We start from the raw sequence: 26225 nt of genomic DNA, 5'->3' as shown, positions 1-26225 counted from the left end.
CTGCAAGGGAGGTCCGAGACCATCTCATAAGGTGTCTGTTCCAATAAGGTCCACGCCACTTCTGCATCTATTGTATCTCCCAATTAACACATCACTGAACCCTTCCTTCCATAACCAAATGAAATGAGATACAAGACCAAACAATATAGATGACAATCAACATTTATCATCATAAAGTGCAACAACAACATAACATATATCATTCACCCTTGTGCATCTCCTTATATCCCCTTTTACGTAAACTAACTCTACTACTACGCCGCAGTGGCTGCAGCATGGCTGGTCTAAGGCTGCTGTGTATATGGGCCAGAGACTACAGATGGCCTTCTAGGATGCCGTTGACCAGCTCTGAGCCTGGAAGGCCCGGCTGCAGATTATAGCAGTTCAGGCTGGGCGGCGGCAGTCTGGGCTGGCTGGGTGACAGCCGTGGATAGATGCAATGATGGACTGGCAGTGGTCGGATCAGAAATGCTGTCCTCCTGAGAGAGGACAGCGGATTCCTACTCCACTGGCCCAGTGCCACTACCCTGGGGCAGCATCTAAGCAACTGCACCAATCCGATGGAGCACAGATTGCTGAGCTGCTGTGGCACCTTGTGATCCCCGGTTGACCGTGATGGATCCAGAGGTGATGGCAGCAGTCAGGGTTTGCATGGCATCATGTTGAGACTGCATGCGAGCAGTCTGAGCATCTATGCAAGCAACCATTGACTCTATTGCAGCACCAAAACGTGTTGCTTCTGCCTGTGCCCCATTAGAAGCTGCCACATCGCCCATGAGATGCCTCATGAGGTCTGGATCCGCACACACTCCAACTGGAAGTCCACCATCGTCAGCACACTGGCAATGATGGGCTCCATGGTGTGTACAGAGCTGTCTACAATGTGCGAGCGGACTCCTCCATGCTCATTACCACTTGTGACAGGCTCTTCGGCACCCTTGCCATTGCCCCTATCATTTCTGGGTGCAAGGCCATTTACCCTATGTTGAAACCTCCCCAACGCGGTCCTTATCTGAGTCTTGTAGAGCAGAACTCGGGCGTGAACTCGCTCTCCGGGGAGCTGCCTCCCGAGCTTGCCTTACCTCTTGACCCTACTGCAGCCCGCTAAGCCCCGGTGCATCACCCAATGCAGACTCCTCTACTAAACTGAACTGCAATGACCGGGTACTCCCAGTATCTGAGCTGGTGCGTGCGAGTGTGAGAAGCAGTGACGAGGTGCTTGCATTGTCCTCCTCCTCCTCCCTATCCTCCTCCCCCATTTTTTCTCCCTGTAGATTGGGTTGGGGGAATGCTCAGGTACAGGCTGGGATGCTCTTGGGGCATTGCCTGAAGAGTAGCGTTAAGGTGAGGGAAGGCGGGTAGGCATGCAGGAAGAAAGGTGGTCAGAATGTTGAGCGGCTAAATAAGGCCTTCTGCTTAAAATGGAAGGTGGGATGAGAGGAAGGCTTTCACTTACCAATGTTGGCCCCAATGGGCTTGGCAGTCCCCACTGCCATGGGGATGGCCACCTGTGGGCCCATAAGGTGAAGTACTCGCTCTTCCAGGTCTGAGGGCTGATGCAGTTCAGGCTCCCCCCTCCTGTTTGCTGCTGCTGCAGCCTGTTATGTGCCATCTTGGCCTGCAAAAGAAAGTGCACTTATGTGTGTGGAAGAAATGCATGGGCAGCTTAAGCAACTGTGATTCTGAGCAAAGCATCAAATGAGACAATAATTGTGAGTAGGCACACATCCTGAGTTAAATGTTGGTTTGCTGAGTCTGCACAGCCTTGTAAAAATTGTGGAAACATGTACTCACTTTCACCACACGAGTGAGGTCACAGAACCTTTTGCGACACTGTGTGGGTGTGTGGTCAATGACAGAGGTGCCCGACACCTCGGTAGCCACGTCTGTCCAGATAGCTCTGAGAAGCTGTGGAACGGACCTCCCAGCTGATGGGAAAAGGATGCACCTCCTGACTTCCACTGCCACTACCAGTGTCTCCAATTCACAGTCGGAGATCAAGGTCACCCATGTACTGCCTCTCCCAGCTGCTATGATGGCCCTCAGCAAGCAGCTACTGATTTGTGAGGAACAAGACAATCAGCAGAACAAACCTGCAAGACATCCCATTTCAGAAGCCCAATGACCAAGTGACTCATTATGAGTGAATCAAACTCACCTGAAATTGGCTGGTCATTTGTACCACCACTCCTGAATCGCCCCTCCATTGCCACGAGAAGGCCATGTAGCGCTCCAACAGTGCAACTCTCAGATTTTATGAACGAAGTGTCGAAATTACAAACCTCATCCTGCCCATTTTGACCGGCGTTAACTTTTCAGTTAATTTGAATTATGTGCTCCAAACCCAGCAAGGGGCAATTTCGGCCCCATACAGTATAAAAGTGTGGAAATTATAAATCTGTATAAACCATTGTTTCGGCCCCAACTGGAGTACTGCATCAAATTCTGGGCACCACATTTTAGGAAGGATATGAAGGCCTTAGAGAAGGTGCAGAAAAGATTTATGAGAATGATTCTAGGAATGAGAGATTTCAGTTACGTTGATCGACTGGAAAAGCTGGGTTTGTTGTCTTTGGAGCAGAGAAGATTAAGAGGAGATTTGATAGAGGTGTTCAAAATCATGAGGAATCTAGACAGAGTAGATAGAGAGAAACTGTTCCATTGGCAGAAGGACCGCGTTCCAGAGGACACAGATTTATGGTAATTGGCAAAAGTACCAGAGGCAATGTAAGAAAAAACTTTTTTACGCACCGAATGGTTGGAATATGGAATGCACTGCCTGAAAGAGTGGTGGAGGTAGACTCAATCTTATCTTTCAAAAGGGAGTTGGATAAGTATCTGAAGGAAAAATTTGACAGGGCTATGGAAAAGGGCAGGAGAGAGGGACTAAGCTGAGAGTCGGCTGTAACCATTCTATGATTCTAATGCCTCTCCCTCATAGTCACCCTCTACAGATGTTGCCCAGCCATCCATTTCATGATGCACTCAAAGATCTCTTGTTTCTCTCCTGACAGGAGAAAAGAGCACAGAACACCAGGAAGTGGCAGAGAACCAGAGGTGGCCCTCCAGTTATCGTCATGCTGACTGCTGCAGAGGATTTACTGGAGCTAACTGGAGTATTGACATTGATGGTGGTGGGCGATGGAAACACAGGGTGCTCCCAGCTATCTGGTAACAGAATTGAATATCACACAGCCATAGTCACTCATGTTGACTTGATGTCAGCAGCTGTGAAATCTGATCACGTGCATAATGTTCACTTAAAACATTCTTATTATGAGAGTACTAATTCATGTCTTTACTCTCCCAAATGCTCATCAAGTGTCCAACAGCCAGAGGAGCCAGAGGAGGAGGATGATTCCTCAGAGGAGGGCGCTAACTCTGAGGGTGCACTATCACAGGGCGCATGCATACCAAGCACCAGTGCAGATATACACACGCCATTAAGTCAGATAGTAGTGTTGTCACCTGATATCTCAAACATCACATGTGACCAAGAGCAGATGGTATAGACAGGGACAGCATTCGAGAGTCATCGCTGGAGGGCATAGGACTCTCCAAGCCCCGCTGAGCTGGTCACAGATGCTGAACTTGGGTATTTAATGCATTTAACCACCTACCCACTCCCAAACCTTCTCAATCTTTCCTGTTAAAATTCCGGCCTTTGTCTTTAAAGCACTTCAGTTTCAGGCTAGAGGTAATACAAGTTGTAAGAAGGAATGTCAGTGAGATCAGTAGGCCCGAGACCATTCTGCAAGTCTTGACATACCTACCTACCAGTTATGTAGGACACTGCCTCAGATTGCTCCAGGTCAGCAGGACAGAGCTTTGTTAATAATAAGGGAAAGAAGTCACTGGTGGGAGTAGTCTATAGGCCCCCTAACAGTAGCTACACTGTAGGACAGAGTATAAATCAAGAAATAACGAAGGCTTGTAAGAAAGCTACAGCAATAATCATGGGTGATTTTAATCTTCATATTGATTGGACAAATCACATTGGCAAAGATAGCCTTGAGAAAGAGTTCATAGAGTGTATTCAGGATGGTTTCTAAGAACAATACGTTGTGGAACCAAGCAGGGAGCAGACTATTTTAGATCTGGTAATGTGTAATGAGACTGGATTCATTAATGATCTCATAGTAAAAGATCCTCTTGGGAAGAGTGATCATAGCATGGTAGAATTTCAAATTCAGTTTGAGGGTGAGAAAGCTAGGTCTCAAACTAGTGTCCTGAATGTAAATAAAGGCAATTACAAAGGTATGAAGGCAGAGTTGGCTAAAGTGGATTGGTAAAATAGATTAAACGGTAAGATGGTAGATGAACAGTGGCAAACATTTAAGGAGATGTTTCATAACTCTCAGCAAAGATATATTCCAGCGAGAAAGAAATACCCTAGGGGAAGGATGAATCATCCGTGGCTAACTGAGGAAGTTATCTATGCCCCCTGATTGTTGACCCCTCTGCTAAGGGAAACAGGTCTTTCCTATCCACTCTATCCAGGCCCCTCATAATTTTCACACCTCAATAAGGTCTCCCCTCAGCCTTCTCTGTTCCAAAGAAAACAAACCCAGCCTATCCAATCTTTCCTCATAGCTTAAATTCTCCAGTCCAGGCAATATCCTCGTAAATCTCCTCTCTACCCTCTTTAGTGACATCACATCTTTCCTGTAATGTGGAAGAAGGAGATCATGCCAGAAGATCGCAAAGACACTGTAATCGTGACCATCTTCAAGAAAGGTGACAAGTCCAACTGCAGTAACTACAGAGGAGATTCCCTGCTGTCGACCACTGGGAAAGTCATCGCAAGAGTCCTCCTGAATTGCCTTCTTCCTGTGGATGAAGAACTCCCAGAATCGCAAAGCAAATTCCGCCCACTAAGGGGCACAATGGATATGATCTTCACCACACGGCAGGTACAAGAGAAATGCAGGGAACAGCACCAACCTCTTTACATCGCCTTCTTTAACATCACAAAAGCCTTCAACACCGTCAACCGTGAGGGATTATGGAGCGTCCTCAGATTCGGCTGCTCTCAAAAGTTAATCACCCTTCCCCGCCTGCTCCACGATGACATGCAATCCGTGATCCTGACCAATGGATCCACCACAGACCCATTCCACATTCGGACCGGAGCCAAGCAAGGCTGTGTCATCGCACCAATGCTCTTCTCGATCTTCCTTGCTGCAATGCTTCAGCTCACCCTCAGCAAGCTCCCCGCTGGAGCGGAGCTAAATTACAGGACAAACGGGAATCTGTTCAACCTCCGCTGCCTCCAGGCCAGATCCAAGGTCATCCCATCCTCCATCTTCAAACTACGGTACGCAGACCACGCCTGCGTCTGCGCACACTCAGAGGTCGAACTCCAAGCCATTGTCAACACCTTCACCGAGGCGGAAAACAAAGAGCAAGTTATTATTTAAATGGAGAAAGATTGCAAAGTGCCGCAGTACAGCGGGACCTGGGGGTACTTGTGCATGAAATGTAAAAAGATAGTATGCAGGTACAGCAAAATGATCAGGAAGGCCAATGGAATCTTGGCCTTTATTGCAAAGGGGATGGAGTATAAAAGCAGGGAAGTCTTGCTACAGGTATATAAAGTTTTGGTGAGGCCACATTTGGAAAACTGCATGCAGTTTTAGTTTCTTTATTTAAAAAAGGATATACTTGCTTTGGAAGCAGTTCAGAGAAGGTTCACTAGGTTGATTCCAGGGATGAGGGGGTTGACATGAGGAAAGGTTGAGTAGGTTGGGCCTCTACTCATTAGAATTCAGAAGAATGAGAGGTGATCTTATCGAAACGTATAAGATTATGAGGGGGCTTGACAAGATGGATGCAGAGAGGATGTTTTCACTGATGGGGGTTACTAGAACTAGAGGGCATGATCTTAGAATAAGGGCCGCCCATTTAAAGCAGAGATGAGGAGAAATTTCTTCTTTCAGAGGGTTGTAAATCTGTGGAATTCGTTGCCTCAGAGAGCTGTCAAAGCTTGGACATTGAACAAATTTAAGACAGAAATAGACAGTTTCTTAAATGATAAGGGAATAAGGGGTTATGGGGAGTGGGCGGGGAAGTGAAGCTGAGTCCATGATCAGATCAGCCATGATCTTATTGAATGGCGAGCAGGCTCAAGGGGCCGTATGGCCTACTCCTGTTCCTATTTCTTATGTTCTTATGATACCTGCCCTCCTGGATGGCTCAGAGATATGGACTATGTACAGCAGGTACCTGAAAACACTGGAGGCATACCACCAACGCTGCCTCCGCAAGATTCTGCAAATCCCCTGGGAGGATAGATACAGCAATGTCAATGTTCTCGCTCAGGCCAATATCCCCAGCATCGAAGCACTGACCACGCTCGATCAGCTCCGTTGGGCGGGCCCGCATGCCTGACACGAGACTCCCAAAACAAAAGCTCTACTCAAAGCTCCAACACGGCAAGTGAGCCCCAGGTGGGCAGAGAAAATGCTTCAAGGACACCCTCAAAGCCTCCTTGAAAAATTTTATCATCCCCACTAACACCTGGGAATCCCAGGCCCACGACCGCCCAAAGTGAAGGAAAAGTATCCGGGAAGGCGCTGAACACCTCGAGTCTCTTTGCCGAGAGCAAGCAGAAGCCAAGCGTCGATAGCAGAAGAAGTGCGTGGCAACCTAAGCTCCCCACCCACTTGTTCCTTCAACCACCGTTTGCCCCACCTGTGACAGAGACTGTAGGTCCCGCATTGAACTGTTCAGTCACCTGAGAACTCATTTCTAATGTGGAAGCAAGTCATCCTCAATTCCGAGGGACTGACTGTGATAATGATGGTGACCAGAACCGCACGCAGTACTCTAGCTGTGGCCTAACTAGTGTTTTATGCAGTTCACCATAACCTCCCTAATCTTATATTCTATGCCTTGGCTAATAAAGGCAAGAATTCTGTATGCCTTCTTAACCACCTTATCTGCCTGGCCTGCTACCTTCAGGGATCTGTGGACCTGCACTCCAAGGTGTCTTTGTTCCTCCACTCGTCTCAGTGTCCTCCCATATAATGTTGTAATGTAGGTAACACAGCAGCTAAATTTGGGGATAGCAAGACCTCACAAACAGCAATATGATAATGACCAGATAATTTGTTTTTAGTGTAGGTTGAGGGATAAACATTGGCCAGGACTTCGGGGATAACTCCGCTGCTCTTTTATAAAATAGTGCCATAGGATCTTCTATGTCCACCTGAGAGAGCAGACAGGGCTTTGGTTTAACTTCTCACCTGAAAGACGGCACATCCAACAGTGCAGCACTCCCTCACTACTGCATTGAAGTTTCAGCCTAGATTAGGTGCTCAAGTCTCTGGAGTTGGACTTGAACCTGTTAGGTATAAATAAAGAGTTTGACTGGATACTGTGAGCTCAAAGTTAAGTCTTTTATTGCAGGTATCCAGAGTGCCTCTCTAACCTGTGAGGCCTCCTCAAGTATCTGTGCTCCCAAGGGATTATGGGATCCCTTGGGACTCCAGGGGATAAGTCCTCTGGTGGCTGTACAGGGTATATATAAGTTTACATGTATAACAACACAGCCCCCCCGCCTCCCCCAAAGTCAACAGTGTAACTATTTACAAGGTGAGTCGATCTGGGGCCCTTCTTGCCCTGGTTGATCGTCTCGGTGCAAAAGCTGGTATTGGTGAATTGTCTGTTGGACCCTCGCTCGCTGCTGTGCAGCTGGCCTTGCTGGGCTGCCTGATGTGGTGAGTTCTGCTGGGCTGCTTTGGATGATGGGTACTACTTCGTGGCCAACCGCGGTGTTGGTTGCCACTGATGTGTATGTTGGGGGCGTCAAAGAAGGTGGGGTCCAAAGTGGGTTGCTCAGGATAGTCCGTGAATCTGAATTTGATTTCGTCCAAGTGTTTCCAGTGAATGAGTCCATTTGAAAGTTTGACCCAAAACAACCTGCTCCCCACTTTGGCCACAACAGTGCTGGGAAGCCACTTGAGACCTTGTCCATAATTCAATACAAATACAGGATCATTGATTTCAATTTCGCGTGACACATTTGCGCTATCATGATATGTACTTTGTTGAAAGCCGTCTGCTCTCTTCCTGTTCATGTAGATCAGGGTGAACTAATGAGAGCCTTGTCTTAAATGCCCTTTTCATGAGCAGTTCAGCAGGTGGAACCCCAGTAAGCAAGTGGGGTCTCGTGTGGTAGCTCAGCAGGACTCGGGATAGGCGTGAGCCTTCAGTTACCTTCTTCAAGCCCTGCTTGATGGTTTGCACTGCTCTTTCTGCCTGACCATTGGATGCTGGTTTGAACGGGGCAGATGTAACATGTTTGATCCCGTTACGGGTCATGAATTCTTTGAACTCAGCACTGGTTAAACATGGCCCGTTATCGCTCACGAGGACATCAGGTAATCTGTGCATGGCAAACATGGCCCGCAGGCTTTCAGTGGTGGCAGCGGACGTGATTGCCGACATTATCTCACATTCAATCAATTTGGAGTTTGCATCTACAAACATAAGCAACATTTTACCCAAGAATGGGCCTGCATAGTCGACATGGACCCTAGACCACGGTTTGGAGGGCCAAGACCATAAACTTAGTGGCGCCTCCCTGGGTGCATTGCTTAACTGCGCGCATGTGTTACATCTGTGCACACAGGACTCTAAGTCCGCATCGATACCGGGCCACCACATGTGGGATCTGGCTATCGCTTTCATCATTACGATGCCTCGATGGGTACTGTGGAGGTCACTGATGAAGTTGTCTCTACCCTTCTTGGGGATCACTACCCGATTCCCCCACAGAAGGCAGTCTGCCTGTATAGGCATTTCATCTTTGCGCCGCTGGTACGGCTTTATCTCTTCCTACATTTCCATTGGGACACTGGACCAGCTCCCGTGAAGCACACAGTTTTTAACTAGGATCAGTAAGGGGTCCTGGCTCGTCCAGGTTCTGATCTGTCAGGCTGTGATGCGTGATTGCTCACTCTCAAATGCTTCCATAACCATGGCTAAATCTGCGGGCTGTACCATTTCCACCCCCGTGGTGGGCAATGGCAGCCTTCTGAGAGCATTGGCACAGTTTTCTGTGCCTGGCCTATGGCGGATGGCGTAGTTGTATGCGGACAGCATGAGCGCCCATCTCTGGATGCGGGAAAATGCAATAGTATTTATCCCCTTACTCTCGGAAAACAGGGATATTAGTGGTGTATGGTCAGTTTCCAATTCAAATTTTAGCCCAAACAGATATTGATGCATTTTCTTTACACACGCTAACGCTTTTTTTTCAATCATGCCATTGGCTTTCTCAGCCTTAGACAGACTTCTGGATGCATAAGCAACTGGTTGCAATTTCCCAAAATCATTAGCTTGTTGCAATCTACACCCGACGCCGTACGACAATGCATCACATGCTAGTACCAAACGCTTACATGGATTATACAACACAAGTAATTTGTTTGAGGATAACAATTTTCTAGCTTTTACAAAGGCATTTTCTTGGCTTTTACCCCAAACCCATTCGTCTCCTTTATGCAGTGGTTCTAATAGTGTTGCTGAGACCCAGTAAGAAGTTACCAAAGTAGTTCAGGAGTCCTAGAAATGACCACAGCTCCATCACGTTCTGTGGCCTCGGTGCATTCTCGATTGCCTCCATCTTCGAATCGATGGGCCTGATGCCATCCGCCGTGATTCTCCTCCCCAGGAACTCCACTTCAGGCACCAGGAAAATGCACTTCGAGCATCTTAACCTGAGCCCCACGTGGTTGAGTTGAATAAGAACCTCCTCTAGGTTCTGCAGATGCTCAACTGTGTCCCGACCTGTAACCAAGATGTCGTCCTGGAAGACCACCGTGCGCGGGACCGACTTCAGTAAGCTATCCATGTTTCGCTGGAATATCGCTGCCGCTGATCGAATTCCAAACGGGCATATGTTATAAATGAAGAGAACTTTGTTCATGTTGATGCAGGTGAGGCCCTTCGATGATTTCTCCAGCTCCTGCGTCATGTAGGCCGAGGTCAAGTCCAGCTTCATGAATGTCTTTCCTCCCGCCAGTGTAGCAAAAAGGTCGTCCAGCTTTGGTAGTGGGTATTGCTTCTGCAGAGAGAAGCAATTGATAGTTACTTTGTAATCACCACAGATTCTGACGGTGCCGTCTCCCTTGAGTACTGGAACGATCGGACTGGCTCACTCGTTGAATTCGATCGGTGACATGATGCCCTCTCTTTGCAGCTGGTTTAGCTCGATCGCTACACTTTCTCTCATCATGCACAGTACTGCTCTCACCTTGTGATGAATGAGTCGCGCCCCCGGAATTAGATGGATCTGCACTTTTGTTCCTTGGAACTTCCAGCGTATCTTTCCCAGCCAACTCCTGCCGAGCAGCGTGGGACCATCGCCCGGTACCACCCAAAGTGGTAGCTTGTGCACCGCTCCATCATAGGAGACCTTTACAGTAGCGCTGCCGATTACGGGAATCAGTTCCTTTGTGTAAGTTCTTAGTTTCATGCGAATTGGAGTCAAGACTGGCCTTGAGGACTTACTGCACTACAATTTTTCGAAAGTCTTTTTGCTTATAATCGACTGGCTCGTGCACGTGTTCAGCTCCATTGACACCGGTAGTCCATTTAGTTCAACCTTCAGGATTATCGGGGGATACTTAGTGCAAAATGTGTGCACCCTATATACCTCTGCCTCCTCGGTCTGAGGCTCTGGTTCGTCGTGATCCGCCATGGATCTGTCCTCCTCTGCAACATGGTGGTTTTCAGGATTAACAGGATTTGGAGGTGTCCCATTATTCCACAGCCCTTGCAAATGTACCCTTTGAAGCGGCATGAATGGAAACTATGATCGCCCCCACAGCGCCAACAAGGTGTAAATGGCCTTGCATTCATCACCCTTGATGGTGGACTCTGAGACATCTGTGGATGTGCAGCTGCAGGCATGTGGGGCCTGCCCTGTACGTTATGATTTGAAAACAATATCACTTTGTTCACAGTACTTGTAGCAGCACTCGTGTGCTGAGAGATTTGGTTAGTATTGTCACTGGTGGCAATGAACGCCTGGGCTATCACTATGGCCTTACTCAAGGTTGGGGTCTCTACAGTCAAAAGTTTGTGAAGTATCTCTTCATGGCCAATGCCAAGTACAAAAAAGTCTCTGAGCATGTGCTCCAAATGTCCTTCAAATTTGCAATGTCCTGCAAGGCGTCTTAGCTCTGCGACATAACTCGCCACTCCCTGACCTTCAGACATTTTGTAGCTGTAGAACCAGTACCTCACCATCAGAACGCTTTCCTTCGGGTTTAAATGCTCCCGGACCAGTGTGCACAAATCATCGCATGATTTCTCTGTGGGTATCACTGGAGCAAGCAGATTTTTCCTGAGGCCATGCATTGGTGCCCCGCAGACGGTGAGGAGAATCGCCCTTCGTTTGGTAGCATTCGCTTCTCCTTCCAGCTTGTTGGCCACGAAGTATTGGTCGAGTCACTCCACAAAGGTTTCCCAATCATCTCCCTCCGAGAATTTCACCAGGATGCCCACTGTTCTCTGCATCGTTGGGTTCATCATCTGTATCTCGTCGCCAGTTGTTATGTATGAATAAAGAGTCTGACTGGATACTGTGAGCTCAAAGTAAAGTGTGACCTTAGTCTTTTATTGCAGGTCTCCAGAGTGCCTCTCCCTCCTGTAAGGCCTCCTTAAGTACCTGTGCTCCCAAGGGATTATGGGATCCCTTGGGACTTCAGGGGATGAGCCCTCTGGTGGCCATACAGGATATATACAAGTTTACATATGTAATAGAACCCACAACCTTCTGACTCAGAGGTGAGAGTGTTACCCACAGATCTGGCTGCAGTGCATGCCACTCAAGGAGTATACCAATCTGCTGCCACACCCTATCTGAGGTCACTGGTTGATGTAAAAACATCAGGCACAGAATCCTAAACTGTCTTCATTCATTGATCATTTGTATGAGATCAGCTCAAAACTGGCTGATATGGGCACCCGACTGGTGTTTTTGGTACTGACCGGCTACCTCCCTGGACAACCACTTCATGAATTTCAGTACTGCAGAATTGCTCACAGGCTACAGGCTGTGACTTCACGATAGAGGCATCAGTACTGGTACTGGGGCAGGACTTGGGGTAGAGGGGGGGAAGGGGAATAGTATTGACAGGATAGCCACACCTTCACTCTGGCAGCCACAGCTTCACAGTATTCTTCTTAGGAATCATCCCCCATCTGTAAAACACTGACTGTTGCAGGAAAGTATCAATTGGTCAGATGATACAAAAGCAAAAGGTGATCGATCTGAAACCTTATTTCTATTTCTCTCTCCACAGATGCTGCCTGACCTGCGGAAACATGGCTGAAAGAAGGGCAGGAATGGCAGCTCAACATTCCTGGTTACAGAGTTTTCAGACGAGATAGTGAGGGGGATAAAAAAGGAAGGTGGGGAGGGGTCACAATATTGGTTAAAGAAACAATTACAGCTGAGGAGAGATGATATGTTAGAGAAGGATAATCAAATGAGACCACATGGGTTTGAACTGAAGAATAAAAAAGGCAATCACACTGCTGGGGGTGTACTATTGACCCCCAAACAATCACAGGGGGATCGAAGAGAAAATATGTAGGCACATTTCTAGAAGTGCAAAGACAATACGGCAATAATAATAGGGAATCTCAACTACCCTAATATTAGAATCAGTGTAAAAGGTATAGGTGCAGAATTCCTAAAATGCATTCAGGAGAACTTTTTTAGCCAGTATGTAACAATCCTAACAATAGAGGGGGCAGTTCTGGACTTCGTTTTAGGGAATGAAGCTGGGCAGTTGGAAGGGGTATCAATGGGAGAGCATTTTGATGGTAGTGATCAGAATTCAGTTAGATTATGGAAAAGGACAAAGCTAGACCAGGAGTAAAAGTTTTCAATTGGGGAAAGGTCAGTTTTACTAAGCTGAAATGTGATTTAGCAAAAGTGGACTGGAAACAACTACTGGAAGGTAAATCTGTGTTAGAGCAGTGGGAGACATTCAAGGAGCAGATATTGAGGTTTAGAGCAGATATGTTCCCACATGTCGTTGAAAGGGAAATCATGTTTAACAAATTTATTAGAGTTCTTTTAAGGTTGCAACTAGCAGGGTAGATAAAGAGGCACCAGTGCATGTAGTATATTTGGATTTCCAAAAGGCATCCGGTAAGGTGCCATGTAAAAGGTTGCTTTGCAAGACAAGGGTTCATGGGGCTGGGGGTAATATATCAGTGTGAATAGAGGATTGGTTAACAGACGGAAAACAGAGTTGACATAAACAAGTAATTTTCCGGTTGGCAGGCTGTAACTAGTGGGGTGCCACAAGGATCAGTGCTTGGGCCTCAGCTATTTACAATCTATATTAATGACTTAGATCAAGGCACCAAGTGCAATGTATCCATATTTGCTGATGATACAAAAATAAGTGGGAAACTAAACTGCAAAGAGGACACAAAGAGCCTGCAAAGGGAATAGACAGATTAAGTGAGTGGGCAATAAGGTGGCAGATGAAGCATAATTTGCGGAAATGTGAGGATATTCACTTTGGTAGGAAGAACAGAAAAACAGAATATTTTTAAATGGTGAAAAACTCTTAAATGTTGGTGTTCAGAGAGATTTATGTGTCCTCGTACAGGAAACAAGTAAAGTTAGCATTCAGGTACTGCAAGCAATTAGGAAGGCAATTGGCATGTTGGAGTTGGAGTACAAGAGTAAGGAAGTCTTACTATAATTGTACAGGTGAGACCACATCTGAAGTACTGTGCAGTTTCGGTCTCCTTATCTGAGAAAGGACATACATGCCTTGGAGATGGTGCAACAAAGGTTCACTAGATTGATGCCTGGGATGAGAGGGTTTTTCTTTGAGGAGCGATTGAGCAGATTGGGCTGATACCCTCTGGAGTTTAGAAGAATGAGAGGTGATCCATTGAAACATAAAATTCTGAGGAAGATTGACAGGGTAGATGCTGAGAGATTGTTTCCCCTGGTTGGGGAGTCTAGAACTAGGGGGCATAGTCTCAGGATAAGGGGTCGGCCATTTAAGACTGAGATGGGGAGGACTTTCTTCATTCAGAGGGTTGTGAATCTTTGGAATTTTCTACCCGAAAGGGTTGTGGATGCTAAGTTGTTGAGTACATTCAAGGCTGAGATCGTTAGATTTTTGGACTCAAGTGGAAGCAAGGGATATGGGGTTCAGGCAGGAAAGTGGAGTTGAGGCCGAAGATCAGCCATGATGTTACTGAATGGTGGAGCAGGCTCAAACGGGGTGAATGGCACACTCCTGCTCCTAATTCTTATGTTCTTATGCTTGAACTGTATAAAACACTAATTAGGCCACAGCTAAAGTGCTGTGTACACTATAGTCACCACATTACAAGAAGATGTGATTGCACTAGAAAGAGTACAGAGGAGATTTACAAGGATATTGACAGGACTGGAACATTTTAGCTATGAGGAAAAATTGGATAGTCTAGGTTATTTTCATTGGAACAAAGGAGGCTGAGGGGAGACTTAATTGTGTATAACATTATGAGGGACTGAGTTAGAGTGTATAGGAAAGATTTATTTCCCTTAGCAGATAGGTCAATAATTAGGGGGAATAGTTTTAATGTAATTGGTAGAAGGATTAGAGGAGAAATGTCTTCACCCAGAGGGTGATGAGCATCTGGAACTTATTGCCTGAAAGAGTGGCAGAGGCAGAAACCCTCATTGCATTTAAAAAGTACTTGGATATGGACTTGAAGTGCAGTAACCTACAAGGCTACGAAACAAGAGCTGGAAAGTGGGACTAGGCTGGACAGCTCTTTTTTGGCTGGCACAGACAGAATGGGCTAAATAGCCTCCTTCTGTACCTTAATTTCTATGATTCTATTTTATTTCCAGCATTTTCTGTTTTTAATTAATCAGGTGACCCTGGCTACCAGTCTAAATATGGTTAGCAGCTCTCTTGTGACTTCCCACAGGCTGTCAGAACACCATATCAGGTTTCAAATTAGCTCCATAGATCAACACATCGTGGTTTTCACTATTCCACCCAATCTTTTCTCATTCCAACCCATTTGCTGACCGTGTATCTACTCTTCCAGGAAACCAGGTAAAGTGCCAGCTGATGTCATTCATGGCAAAGTGGGAGGTGATTAATACTGGTAAACCACCCTCTCAGTTTTGTGTTCGAAATTTATTCTGCCATGGTCACATCACCTGGACGATTCTGAGCTGGTGCCCATCTTTGCATCAAGTAATCTTTTGGCTGCTATTGCAATCTAGCACATTCCTGTGGATCGAGAAAGGAGTGGGTATTATTCGCAGAAAATCCTGGTACATCTGAAAAGTTGTGTCTAGGCAAGTTACTGGCTTCAGGAGATCTTAAGGGCCGACACTTTCACATTATTTTTCGTCTCAACCATAGAAACTTTGAGGTTTAACTTTCAGGATTGTAGTTACAAAGGTTTTCATGATTTGCATATCTGTCATTGCAACTACTAAGTGATCCATTTTGTGATTCATGTCCTCACCACACTTCAAAAGTTCATATTTCTTATCAACTACAAACTTCTGCAGTACATGATGATTGTCAGCATTTTGTTTAAAAAAAACCTGCATAAAGTCTTGGTCCCCATTTGGCAGGCATACAGGACTGGTATTTTCTTTGTATGAAGGGAATTGAATCACAGAATTTTGCTATCTACATTTTCTGAAACTGATAGTTGTGCCTATCTTTGTAGTCTCTTACGAAAAAGTGGAATATAGACTGATATTTTAATGATATTTTACAGAAAGTCTTTCCGAAAGATTTAAATATATGCCTTATTGTATCTATGCATTTAAAAAATAAAATTAATTTAGTGCATTTCTAAATGTAAGAGTTGTATGTGCTCAGAAACCTACATTTAGTCTTAACCTGATAACACATGTACCAAAATAATTTATTTCATCACAACTAAGATGTAAATCTCTTTTTGTTACATGACTAGGATATTAGATCTGATTCGCAGTTGGATGTTCCCAGCATTAAGTTTATGGTTTGGAAAATCAGACACTGAAGATGAACGATTTCACGAGCAGTGTTCTCTGCAAAGGCTTTACCTTGGTGGGAGTGCGAGAAGCAGTATTTGTTTAGAAACATAGAAAATAGATGCAAGAGTAGGCCATTCGGCCCTTCGGGCCTGCACCACCATTCAATAAGATCATGGCTGATCATTCACCTCATTACCTCTTTCCTGCTTTCTTTCCATACCCCTTGATCCCTTTAGCCATAAGGGCCATATCTAACTCCCTCTTGAATATATCCAATCAACTGGCATCTACAACTCTCTGCGATAGGGAATTCCACAGGTTAACAACTCGTTGGGTGAAGAAGTTTCTCCTCATCTCAGTCCTAAATGGTTTACCTTAGAATATGTCCTCTGGTTCTGGACTTCCCCAACATTGGGAACATTCTTCCTGCATCTAACCTGTCCAGTCCCGTCAGAATTTTATATGTTTCTATGAGATCCCCTCTCATCCTTCTAAACTCCAGTGAATACAAGCCCAGTCGATCCAGTCTCTCCTCATATGTCAATCCTGCCATCCCGGGAATCAGTCTGGTGAACCTTCGCTGCATTCTCTCAATAGCAAGAATGTCCTTCCTCAGATTAGACCAAAACTGAACACAATATTCCAGGTGGGGCCTCACTAAGGCCCTGTACAACTGCAGTAAGACCTCCCTGCTCCAATACTCAAATCCCCTAGCTATGAAGGCCAACATACCATTTGCCTTCTTCACCGCCTGATGAACCTGCTGCCATTCAGATAATATTCTGCCTTCGTGTTTTTGCCACCAAAGTGGATAACCTCACATTTATCCACATTATTCTGCATCTGCCACGCATTTGCCCACTCACCTAGCCTGTCCAAGTTACTCTGCAGCCTTTTAGCATCCTCCTCACAGCTCAAACTGCCACCAAGCTTATTGTCATCTGCAAGCTTGGAGATATTACACTCAATTTCATCATCCAAGTCATTAATGTATATTGTAAAGAGCTGGGGTCCCAGCACTGAGCCCTGCGGCACCCCACTAGTCACTGCCTGCCATTCTGAAAAGGACCCGTTTATCCTGACTCTCTGCTTCCTGTCTACCAACCAGTTCTCTATCCACGTCAGTACATTACCCCCAATACCATGTGCTTTAATTTTGCATACCAATCTCTTGTGTGGGACCTTGTCAAAAGCCTTTTGAAAGTCCAAATACAGCACATCCACTGGTTCTCCCTTGTCCACTCTACCAGTTACATCCTCAAAAAATTCTACGACATTTTCAAGCAAGATTTCCCTTTCATAAATGCATGCTGACTTGGATCGATCCCGTCACTGCTTTCCAAATGTGCTGCTATTTCATCTTTAATAATTGATTCCAACATTTTCCCCACTACTGATGTCAGGCTAACTGGTCTATAATTACCCATTTTCTCTCTCCCTCCTTTCTTAAAAAGTGATATTACATTAGCTACCCTTCAGTCCATAGGAACCGATCCAGAGTCGATAGACTGTTGGAAAATGATCACCAATGCATCCATTATTTCTAGGGCTACCTCCTTAAGTACTCTGGGATGCAGACTATCAGGCCCTGGGGATTTATCGGCCTTCAATCCCATCAATTTCCCTAACACAATTTCCTGCCTACCCACGGTTCCCTAGTGTTTCCTGAAGCTTATGTGCGTCTTCCTTCGTGAAGACAGAACCAAAGTATTTGTTTAACTGATCCGCCATTTCTTTGTTCCCCATTATAAATTCACCTGAATCTGACTGCAAGGGACCTACGTTTCTTTTCATTAATCTTTTTCTCTTCACATATCTATAGAAGCTTTTGCAGTCAGTTTTTATGTTCCCTGCAAGCTTCCTCTCATACTCTATTTCCCCCTCCTAATTAAACCCTTTGTCCTCCTCTGCTTCATTACAAAATTCTCCCAGTCCTCAGGTTTGCTGCTTTTTCTGGCCAATTTATATGCCTCTTCCTTGGATTTAACACTATCCTTAATTTCCCTTGTTAGCCACGGTTGAGCCACCTTCCCCGTTTTATTTTTACTCCAAACAGAGATGTACAATTGTTGAAGTTCATCCATGTGATCTTTAAATGTTTGCCATTGCCTATCCACCATCAACCCTTTAAGTATCATTCGCCAGTCTATTCTAGCCAATTCACGTCTCATACCATCGAAGTTACCTTTCCTTAAGTTCAGGACCCTAGTCTCTGAATTAACTGTGTCACTCTCCATCTGAATAAAGAATTCTACCATATTATGATCACTCTTCCCCAAGGGGCCTTGCACAACAAGATTGCTAATTAGTCCTTTCTCATTACGCATCACCCAGTCGAGGAAAGCCAGCCCTCTCGTTGGTTCCTTGACATATTGGTCTAGAAAACCATCTCTAGTACAATCCAGGAAATCCTCCTCCACCGCATTGCTACCAGTTTGGATTGCCCAATCAATCAATTAAAGTCACCCATGATAACTGCTGTACCTTTATTGCATGCATCCCTAATTTCTTGTTTGATGCTGTCAAGCTGCGAGGAGGATGCTATTAGGCTGCAGAGTGACTTGGATAGGTTAGGTGAGTGGGCAAATGCATGGCAGATGAAGTATAATGTGGATAAATGTGAGGTTATCCACCTTGGTGGTAAAAACAGAGAGACAGACTATTATCTGAATGGTGACAGATTAGGAAAAGGGAAGGTGCAACGAGACCTGGGTGTCATGGTACATCAGTCATTGAAGGTTAGCATGCAGGTACAGCAGGCGGTTAAGAAAGCAAATGGCATGTTGGCCTTCATAGCGAGGGGATTTGAATACAGGGGCAGGGAGGTGTTGCTACAGTTGTACAGGGCCTTGGTGAGGCCACACCTGGAGTATTGTGTACAGTTTTGGTCTTCTAACTTGAGGAAGGACATTCTTGCTATTGAGGGAGTGCAGCGAAGATTCACCAGACTGATTCCCGGGATGGCGGGACTGACCTATCAAGAAAGACTGGATCAACTGGGCTTGTATTCAATGGAGTTCAGAAGAATGAGAGGGGACCTCATGGAAACGTTTAAAATTCTGACGGGTTTAGACAGGTTAGATGCAGGAAGAATGTTCCCAATGTTGGGGAAGTCCAGAACCAGGGGTCACAGTCTGAGGATAAGGGGTAAGCCATTTAGGACCGAGATGAGGAGAAACTTCTTCACCCAGAGAGTGGTGAACCTGTAGAATTCTCTACCACAGAAAGTAGTTGAGGCCAATTCACTAAATATATTCAAAAGGGAGTTAGATGAAGTCCTTACTACTCGGGGGATCAAGGGTTATGGCGAGAAAGCAGGAATGGGGTACTGAAGTTTCATGTTCAGCCATGAACTCATTGAATGGTGGTGCAGGCTAGAAGGGCTGAATGGCCTGCTCCTGCACCTATTCTCTATGTTTTTATGTCCCCAACCTCACTACTAATGTTTGGTGGTCTGTACACAACTCTCACTAGCGTTTTCTGCCCTTTGGCATTCCGTAGCTCCACCCATACCGATTCCACATCATCCAAGCTCATGTCTTTCCTTACTATTGCATTAATTTCCTCTTTAACCAGCAACGCCATCCCACCACCTTTTCCTTTCTGTCTATCCTTCCTAAATGTTGAATACCTCTAGATGTTGAGTTCCCAGCCTTGGTCACCCTGGAGCCATGTCTCCATGATGCCAATTCCATCATATCCGTTAACTGCTATCTGTGCAGTTAATTCGTCCACCTTATTCCGAATACTCCTCGCATTGAGGCACACTTTGCCCCTTTAGAATTTAGATCCATTGTGGCCCTTTTTGCTTTTTGCCTTGGGTTTCTCTGCCCTCCACTTTTACTTTTCTTCTTTCTATCTTTTGCTTCTGCCCCCATTCTACTTCTCTCTGTCTCCCTGCATAGGTTCCCATCCCCCTGCCATATTAGTTTAACCCCTCCCCGACAGCACTAGCAAACACTCCCCCTAGGACATTGGTTCCAGTCCTACCCAGGTGCATAACATTCAGTTTGTACTGGTCCCACTTCCCCCAGAACCGGTTCCAATATCCCAGGAATTTGAATCCCTCCTTTCTGCACCATTCCTCAAGCCACGTATTCATCTGAGCTATCCTGCGATTCCTACTCTGACTAGCACGTGGCACTGGTAGCAATCCTGAGATTACTACTTTTGAAGTCCTACTTTTTAATTTAGCTCCTAGCTCTCTAAATTCATCTTGTAGGACCTCATCCCAATTTTTACCTATATCGTTGGTACCTATATGCACCACGACAACTGGCTGTTCACCCTCCCTCTTCAAAATGTCCTGCACCCGCTCCGAAACATCCTTGACCCTTGCACCAGGGAGGCAACATAGCATCCTGGAGTTTCGGTTGCAGCCGCAGAAACGCCTATCTATTCCCCTTACAATAGAATCCCCTACCACTATAGCTCTCCCACTCTTTTTCCTGCCCTCCTGTGCAGCAGAGCCACCCACGGTGCCATGAACTTGGCTGCTGCTGCTCTCCCCTGATGAGTCATCCCCCTCAACAGTACCCAAAGCGGTGTACCTGTTTTGCAGGTGGATGACCGCAGAGGATCGCTGCACTACCTTCCTTCCACTGCTCTTCCTGTTAGTCATCCATTCCCTATCTGTCTGTATAACATTTCCTGTGGTAAAACCAACTCACTAAACGTGCTATTCACGGCATCCTCAGCATCGCGGATGCTCCATTGTAAATCCACCCGCAGCTCCAGTGCCACAACGTGGTCTGTCAGGTGCTGCAGCCGGATACACTTCCCGCACATGTAATTGTCAAGGACACTGGAAGCGTCCATGACTTCCCACATAGCACAGGAGGAACATAACATGTGCCCGAGCTCTCCTGCCATGACTTAACCCTTAGATTAACTTGATTCGGCATAAGAGATGTTTTATTATTCTCCTCAATGATATATGTAATTTTACTATCATTCCTCTTGATAGAATAAGAGCTTGAAAAAGAAGTTCATAGAAGAAACTAGGCACTGCAGTGTTTATAAAACTGAGGTATGTAAAAATGCAAATGTCTATAGCAGTTCAATTGACGTTATTTGTTATAATATACAGAAAGTAAAAAGGTTTTAAAAGTTTCCGGACTGACTGCTACAGTGGGTAATTAGACACTAAGGCTGGAATTTTCTGGGGTGTCAGTTGGCGGGATCGGTCGCGGGTCGGGTGGAAATTCTTTTTTGACCATGTTGGGACCCCGCTGTCAAGCCACCGCACTGTGCCTTTCCCAATGGTGCGTGTTGGATTTCCAACATGACCCGCGAAGGCGGATGACCCAATTAAACCAATTATCGGATTATTGACAGACCCTTAATAAAGCTTTTAACTGTACCTTTTAACTTTAACTGCTCGCCCATAGGGTCTACTCTGCTCGGGGACCATATCTGTGAACCTGAGGTGGGAGTTGAATGGCCATTGCTCCAGCTGATTATTTGATAGCTTCAAATGTTCAGTAAAAGTTCCCACCTGACAGATCATCACTTTCCTCAGCCACAAGCTGTTTCTCAATCCATTTTCAGCACAGATTCTGCAGGCTTTTCACTCTCCAATCTCCATCCATTCTCACCTCATTGGAAGAACATGCTCACCATTGACAGAGTGCTTCTGTCATCTCTACTTCACCTGCCATCTATTCAATGAACATGGGTGCCCTTTATACTATCTCACCTTGGTCCTCAGATTTAACCACGATCAGCCCCAACATCAGCAGCATCAGGCACACCAGCAGCACCAACAACACCAACCTTCTCTGCAATCACCTGATGCTGCACAGGACAGAGGACATCAGCACCTGAGCACATTGCTGCCCAGGAGGCCAGGGATGGCCTCACCATGGCCACATTTACTTCACTTAATGCTGTAAACCCTGGCTGCCACAGGATGTGCCAGGTTGGCACCACCCCAAACCAACACCATAAAGTATCCCTACAATGCCCAAGCCATTTTTTTCACACGCATCATCATTGCGGGGGTACCATTATGTCTCACCATTCACTGCAATTCACTATGCCACTTCCAATGGTGCACACAAATCTGTCGAAGAACGCAAAGTGTTCAAAATAAATGTTTCAATGTTTGACAGCACATTAACAGAAACTTTTCATGAACATTGGATAAAGCACCCAAGTGGCTACCCTTTAGTTGGGTTCGTTGGTATGATTGTACTAGGATGATGGTGAGTATGAGGGGTGGCTCGTGAGATGGAGATGTGATTATGTAGATAGAGAGAGAGGGATGGATAGAGTTGCACGGTAAGTTGGTATGAGTTAGGATGTGCAGGAGTAGGGTATGGAAGGCAGAGTGGTGGGAATGTGATGATCGGCACTATAGGGTGTTCGTTTTCCACCCTACTTTGATTCATAGACCTCGGGAATTACAGGAAGGACTCCACATAACGCAAAGTTTAGGCTTAAACTCAACTGTTAGTTTATTACACAAAAAACAACTAAAAATTACAGAACAAGACTTCTTAGAGATTGATCAAAGACATACAATCACCCATCCAGCCAGTTGCTGCTGTTGTCGATTATAGGCTCATAGAGCTAGGGAAGATGTTGGGTCCCAGCTGCTTGCTTCATGGTTGTTGTTCCTTTTGACCTGTTGTTCTGAGGTGTTTCTTCGACCTGTTCTGTGCTGTTGTTCTGAGCTGTTCTCAGCTCTTACATATATATCCATTTGATTATACAAATCTCCTACTGGGCTGCTTTCAGTTAATGCGTCTGGATGAGTCTCGATGGCTGTGATGTTGGGTCTGGATCTGTTTGGATGGCCACAATTCGCACCTTGTTCTGTGCATGGAATCGACAGGGCAAAAGATAACTCCTTAGCTTTTGTGGCCCATTATCTAAAAATGCACACTTTGTGGGCTCCTTTATTGTCCTGGGTTTTCGCAGACTTGTAGTCTCCATCGGAAATTGTTTTTTCCATCTGGCCAATTAATTCATGGGCTTCTCTGCTTGATTGTATCATAACCCTTTGTCTCGATGTTAATCGGGTCTCGCTCCTGACCGCAGAAATTGCATTAATCAGTTATGAGTCACCACCTGCGCCAGTCTGGCGATCTTTCCCCCTTCCCAACAGTCCCACGGGTTTTCTTTTAAACCATTTTAGTCCATGGCCTCTTGCTGTGCCTTGATCATGAAATGTGTAACCCTTATACTCCCCCCTTTAATGTCTCTTGTTATAAACTCAGCGACATTACTCTAGATGGCTTCTTCTTCATTTCCCTGAGCCTTTTTGGGTATTGCAGTCTTCAGTCAAATCTCCATATTTCATACTTTTTACAAGAAAATATTTGGCCTTAATCCATCTGACTTCAGTTTATACTTTTATAAACACTTTGGCCTTCGTTCGTTTTAATAACCCTTCAAGATTCCCTTCCCTCATCTTTTGCTTTAATTTACAGGATAGGACGAATAGATACAACAATATTCCTAACTACAATTACTAACAAATGTGATATGATTTGAACCCGGGGGGGGTTCTCAATATTGAATCCCACATCCCACCGTGGAGGGGCAATCATTTCCTCGATTTCCTCCCTTTTTCATTCTTTTGGTGTAACGTGTAATAATGTTTGTGGGACAGCTCGATGTTCTTTAATAGTTCAGTCAAATGTTCGGGTAACGGCGGGATATCGTATCCAAAATGTGATATGTATTCCTGGAGGTTCGGTAAAGTATAATTGACTGTAATACTGATACATTTGTGGTCTGAGATAGGAATTATCCTTTCTTGTGCTACTTGTGTCTCTATCTGTGGTTTGAAGCAAAAGGTAGAATCTTTCACTGGGCACCAAGTGCTTTATACCGACTTTCGCTGGTGGTGACACAGTCTGTCCCGTTCCCCTTGTATGCAACCTGAGGCGGGACATGGTTGTGAGCCGTCACTTCAATTATACAGCTTATAGGTAGCATGTCCTCATACTTGAACCCACATACCGGCCGATCGAAAGGATTCAGATGATAGGAGCACAATGTATGCAACCTGAGGCGGGACATGGTTGTGAGCCGTCACTTCAATTATACAGCTTATAGGTAGCATGTCCTCATACTTGAACCCACATACCGGCCGATCGAAAGGATTCAGATGATAGGAGCACAATACTACATGGGTACCTCCTCTCTGACATCCCGCCAGACTAGCACCGGTTATTGAGTCTCCCAATTTCACCACATACTGAGGGGTTTTATGATGTTTCACGTGTACCCCGTTCCGATTTACCCCAATGTTTTTCACCCGGTATACCAGTACGGGTCATTGCAACTGATCCATCACCAGTATTCTAAGCGCTATTCCCATTATAGACTATTTACTCTGACCACAGTTGACTGGGACTGGGTACGCTTCAGAGGCTTACCATAGCTGGCACGAATTCAGGAGGTTATTGTAGACACTCAAAGTTTTTAGGTGCGTGTTACTGACCCACGATGGTATGTGGCCTTGTTTTAAATCCTCTAAATTACTGCATTCTTCATTTAACAACCAAGCCCCGTACATGATACACACATCATTCTAAGCAGCTTGATCTGATGTGTTTTTACCCTCCTTTATTAAAGCATTGATGGTCTGAGCGTGTGTCTCCACCTCAACTATCATCTCCTTCAAATGGATTGTCATTACCTGATCTTCCTGTAATTTGTGACCCTCAATGTCACTACCCTCCCCCAGTCTTTAACTGGTCCCTTAAGGTATTTACTTGGACTTATAACTGCGCGTTGTCTACACTATTGACCAGTGATGTCCCCGTATTAAACACCATAGCCACATCATTCATCAATCCCTTTTTTGTCTCCCCCAGCCCGTCTGGCTGTTGCTTACCGGTTTGTACGCTTCCCCCTGACTTTTGTCCCCATAATTCTTCTGATAGAATTGCTTAAACATTTCCCTTAACAATCGCTCATATTTTTTTTCGTTTCTGGCGGGCACCACCGGGGTAATTGTAACTCTGTTAAATTCAGAATAACCAACACTACTTCGTAATGCACAATATGATACAACATTCTTAGGCCCAGGTGTTAAAATAGGACATGCAACTTCTTGGTTTGGCATCTCCAGCATTTTAGGGAGAGATTTTAATCTGCTCGCGATCAGCTTGGTTGCATTGACTGCTTTTGGAGGGTTCAAGGTCACTCAAGAATCAAAACCCTGTGTCCAATTCATACCCGACCCGGAATCCTGCCATTGTCATTTAAAAACAAGTGCCACACCTCCCCTGCACTTGTGGCTTGATCCAACCACACAGACATAAATCCCTTGTTCCTCCTTCCACCATTTCTCCCAACACAATTTCGCCCCTTTTGTTCCTGTGGTCTGCCTGTTTGAACTATTAACCAATTTCTCCCATTCTGTGGATGCATTAATTTTCCTCCTGTCTGTTTTTCGTAATCACCACCACCCTCCCATGAGGGTACTTCCTTTACATTCCAGACAAACTCATCTACCCTCTTTCACCCATACCTTTCTAGTCATGATGTTTACCCTTGGGCAGGACACTGATACCTCCCCAAGTTTACCTTCGGTTTGTCTGGAGTACTTGGTCGAATTTGACCCTGGCCAACTCGCAGTGTGTGCATAGGCGTTTGTGCCCTTGTTGCTCCGTATTGCTCCCCCTTGAATTAGGGTGGGGCCGGTCCCTCCCATATACCCGTATGTAAGGAATGCGTCGGTGTCTCCCCGATCTCACCATCCTGCTATAATCAGGGCCATCCACATGCTCATCCACAACATTTACCTCATCTCATATCCTTGGCTTGATTCGCTTCTATAAAGACAAAATGAAAGAAATAACCCGGCTCTGTGAGGGGTCTCTCCCTCACAGGTCCTCCTTCAGTTATACACATATGTACATTTACATGATTTAGATCACTGCTTTCCTCTTCCTTTATCCCGATGCTTGGGCTTTGGGAGACTCAGGGGTGGAGATGGAGAAGGCATCCAGGGCACCCTAGGTCGTGGCACCTGACCACTCCGTCTTAAAACTCCATCCTTTACGTCTCCATCATCATCATGGGTGGAAGGCTTACATTAATCAAACTCATCACAGTTCCTTGGGCCTTGGCCCGCTTTTTACTTTTCTCTCTGGGGTTGTACAGCTTACATTTGTTTATATGAAACCACTTTATTCGTTTTGGCAGCTGGATCGCATGGACCATAGGGCTTGCCTTGTCT

The 26225-nt window shown here is 45.6% G+C and overlaps 1 protein-coding gene across 4 annotated transcripts in view; it reads left to right on the top strand.

The window, feature by feature from the left end:
- The window catches only part of LOC139228201 (synaptonemal complex protein 1-like), a 395567-nt gene that overhangs the window by 156550 nt on the left and 212792 nt on the right, over positions 1–26225 (top strand). For all 4 annotated transcript variants that reach the window (XM_070859384.1, XM_070859385.1, XM_070859381.1 and 1 more), the window contains one exon: positions 20991–21053. In XM_070859384.1, the coding sequence (XP_070715485.1) occupies positions 20991–21053 (63 nt within the window). The remainder of the gene's footprint in view (positions 1–20990; positions 21054–26225) is intronic.

The sequence above is a fragment of the Pristiophorus japonicus genome, chromosome 17 (genome assembly GCF_044704955.1).
Source record: "Pristiophorus japonicus isolate sPriJap1 chromosome 17, sPriJap1.hap1, whole genome shotgun sequence".
Classification (NCBI taxonomy): domain Eukaryota; kingdom Metazoa; phylum Chordata; class Chondrichthyes; family Pristiophoridae; genus Pristiophorus; species Pristiophorus japonicus.
The sequence above is the reverse complement of the archived record's forward strand: the minus strand, read 5'-3'. Positions and strand labels throughout refer to the sequence as shown.